General features: G+C 42.5%; 1 protein-coding gene across 1 annotated transcript; it reads right to left on the bottom strand.

Annotated features, from left to right (window-relative positions):
- Positions 1-171: 171 nt before the first annotated feature.
- Positions 172-656, bottom strand: CSUI_010779 (helicase associated domain protein; the record flags this gene model as incomplete). The annotated part of the gene is made up of 1 exon (XM_068070880.1): positions 172-656. A coding segment is annotated over exon 1 (474 nt), but the record flags the coding sequence as incomplete, so codon positions are not given.
- Between the last annotated feature and the right edge of the window lie 495 nt (positions 657-1,151).

Below are 1,151 nucleotides of genomic sequence, written 5' to 3'. Positions count from 1 at the left end.
GAAGAGGGAGGGAGGGAGGGAGGCCAATCCGCGCCACCCCTGCGTCTCCCTGTGGGCGCACTTTGCCTTTCCTTCCGACTTCATGATCTTTTTACATCTTTGTCAAGTCTTAGTCATTCCTTCTTTTTCTGGTCCTATCTTTCTTTCTTTCTTTCTTCCTCTGCTTACAAGTGGCAATTGAAATTTGTGCATGCAACCCCTGATATAAGAGATAAGAGGATCGACTTTGCGAAGAATCGATTCATCGACAAGATGTCTTTGGCACCACACCTCACTCTTCTTCTTCTTCTCTCCTTCTTCTTCTTCTTCTCGCCGATAGATCGACCACTGCTGATAGACATTATACCGCATTAGAACATCCCCTCCTACGACGCCTAAGACTTGCTTTACAAGATTCAGACGCTGCCGCGCTTTACGACGAAGATCTAGAGAAGAAGAAGAAGAGGAAAGAAAAGAAGGATGGTCATCTGACAGTTCGTCGATGTCTCGAAAGACATCCCCGCCTCCCTTTTCTTCTTCTTGTTCATGGAGAGAAGAATAACGTGATGGATGGGGAGGATGAAGATTGATCATAGAGACGACTTGAGAAGGAGAGAGAAAGGGAGAAGGAAGAGAAAGAAGAGCAGCGAGGATGCTGCATTCCATAGAGCAGCTATAAGGCTAAGAAAAAGAAAGTAGAGACATAAGGACAGAAAAGAAGAAGAAGAAAGAGATTAGGAGGAAAAGAAAGAGATACGACAGACAAAGAACATGGACGGAAAGAAGAAAGGAAAAAGATTCACAGACAAAGAGATAGAGATACACGCACAGAGAAAGAGACAAAAGAAAGAATGAAGGGAAGAGAAAGAAAGAAGATACAGGTAGGTAGGTAGGAGGAGGACAGAGAAGGAGGAGAACAACAAAGGAAGTCGAAAAGAATGATAAATGAGCGAGGATCGACAACTGCGAGAGAAACAGAAAGTGAAGGAAGAGCAAGAGAGAGACGGAGAGGAAGGAGATGTGAATGAAAGACAAGAGAGCTATTCGTTTTCAGACGATGAGGGTCATCGACATCTATCTATCTATCTTTAATCTATCTATCTATCTATCTATCTATCTTTAATCTATCTATCTATCTTTAATCTATCTATCTATCTATCTATCTATCTATC

This window comes from Cystoisospora suis (assembly GCF_002600585.1).
Source record: "Cystoisospora suis strain Wien I chromosome Unknown contig_8284, whole genome shotgun sequence".
Taxonomy (NCBI): domain Eukaryota; phylum Apicomplexa; class Conoidasida; order Eucoccidiorida; family Sarcocystidae; genus Cystoisospora; species Cystoisospora suis.
The sequence above is the reverse complement of the archived record's forward strand: the minus strand, read 5'-3'. Positions and strand labels throughout refer to the sequence as shown.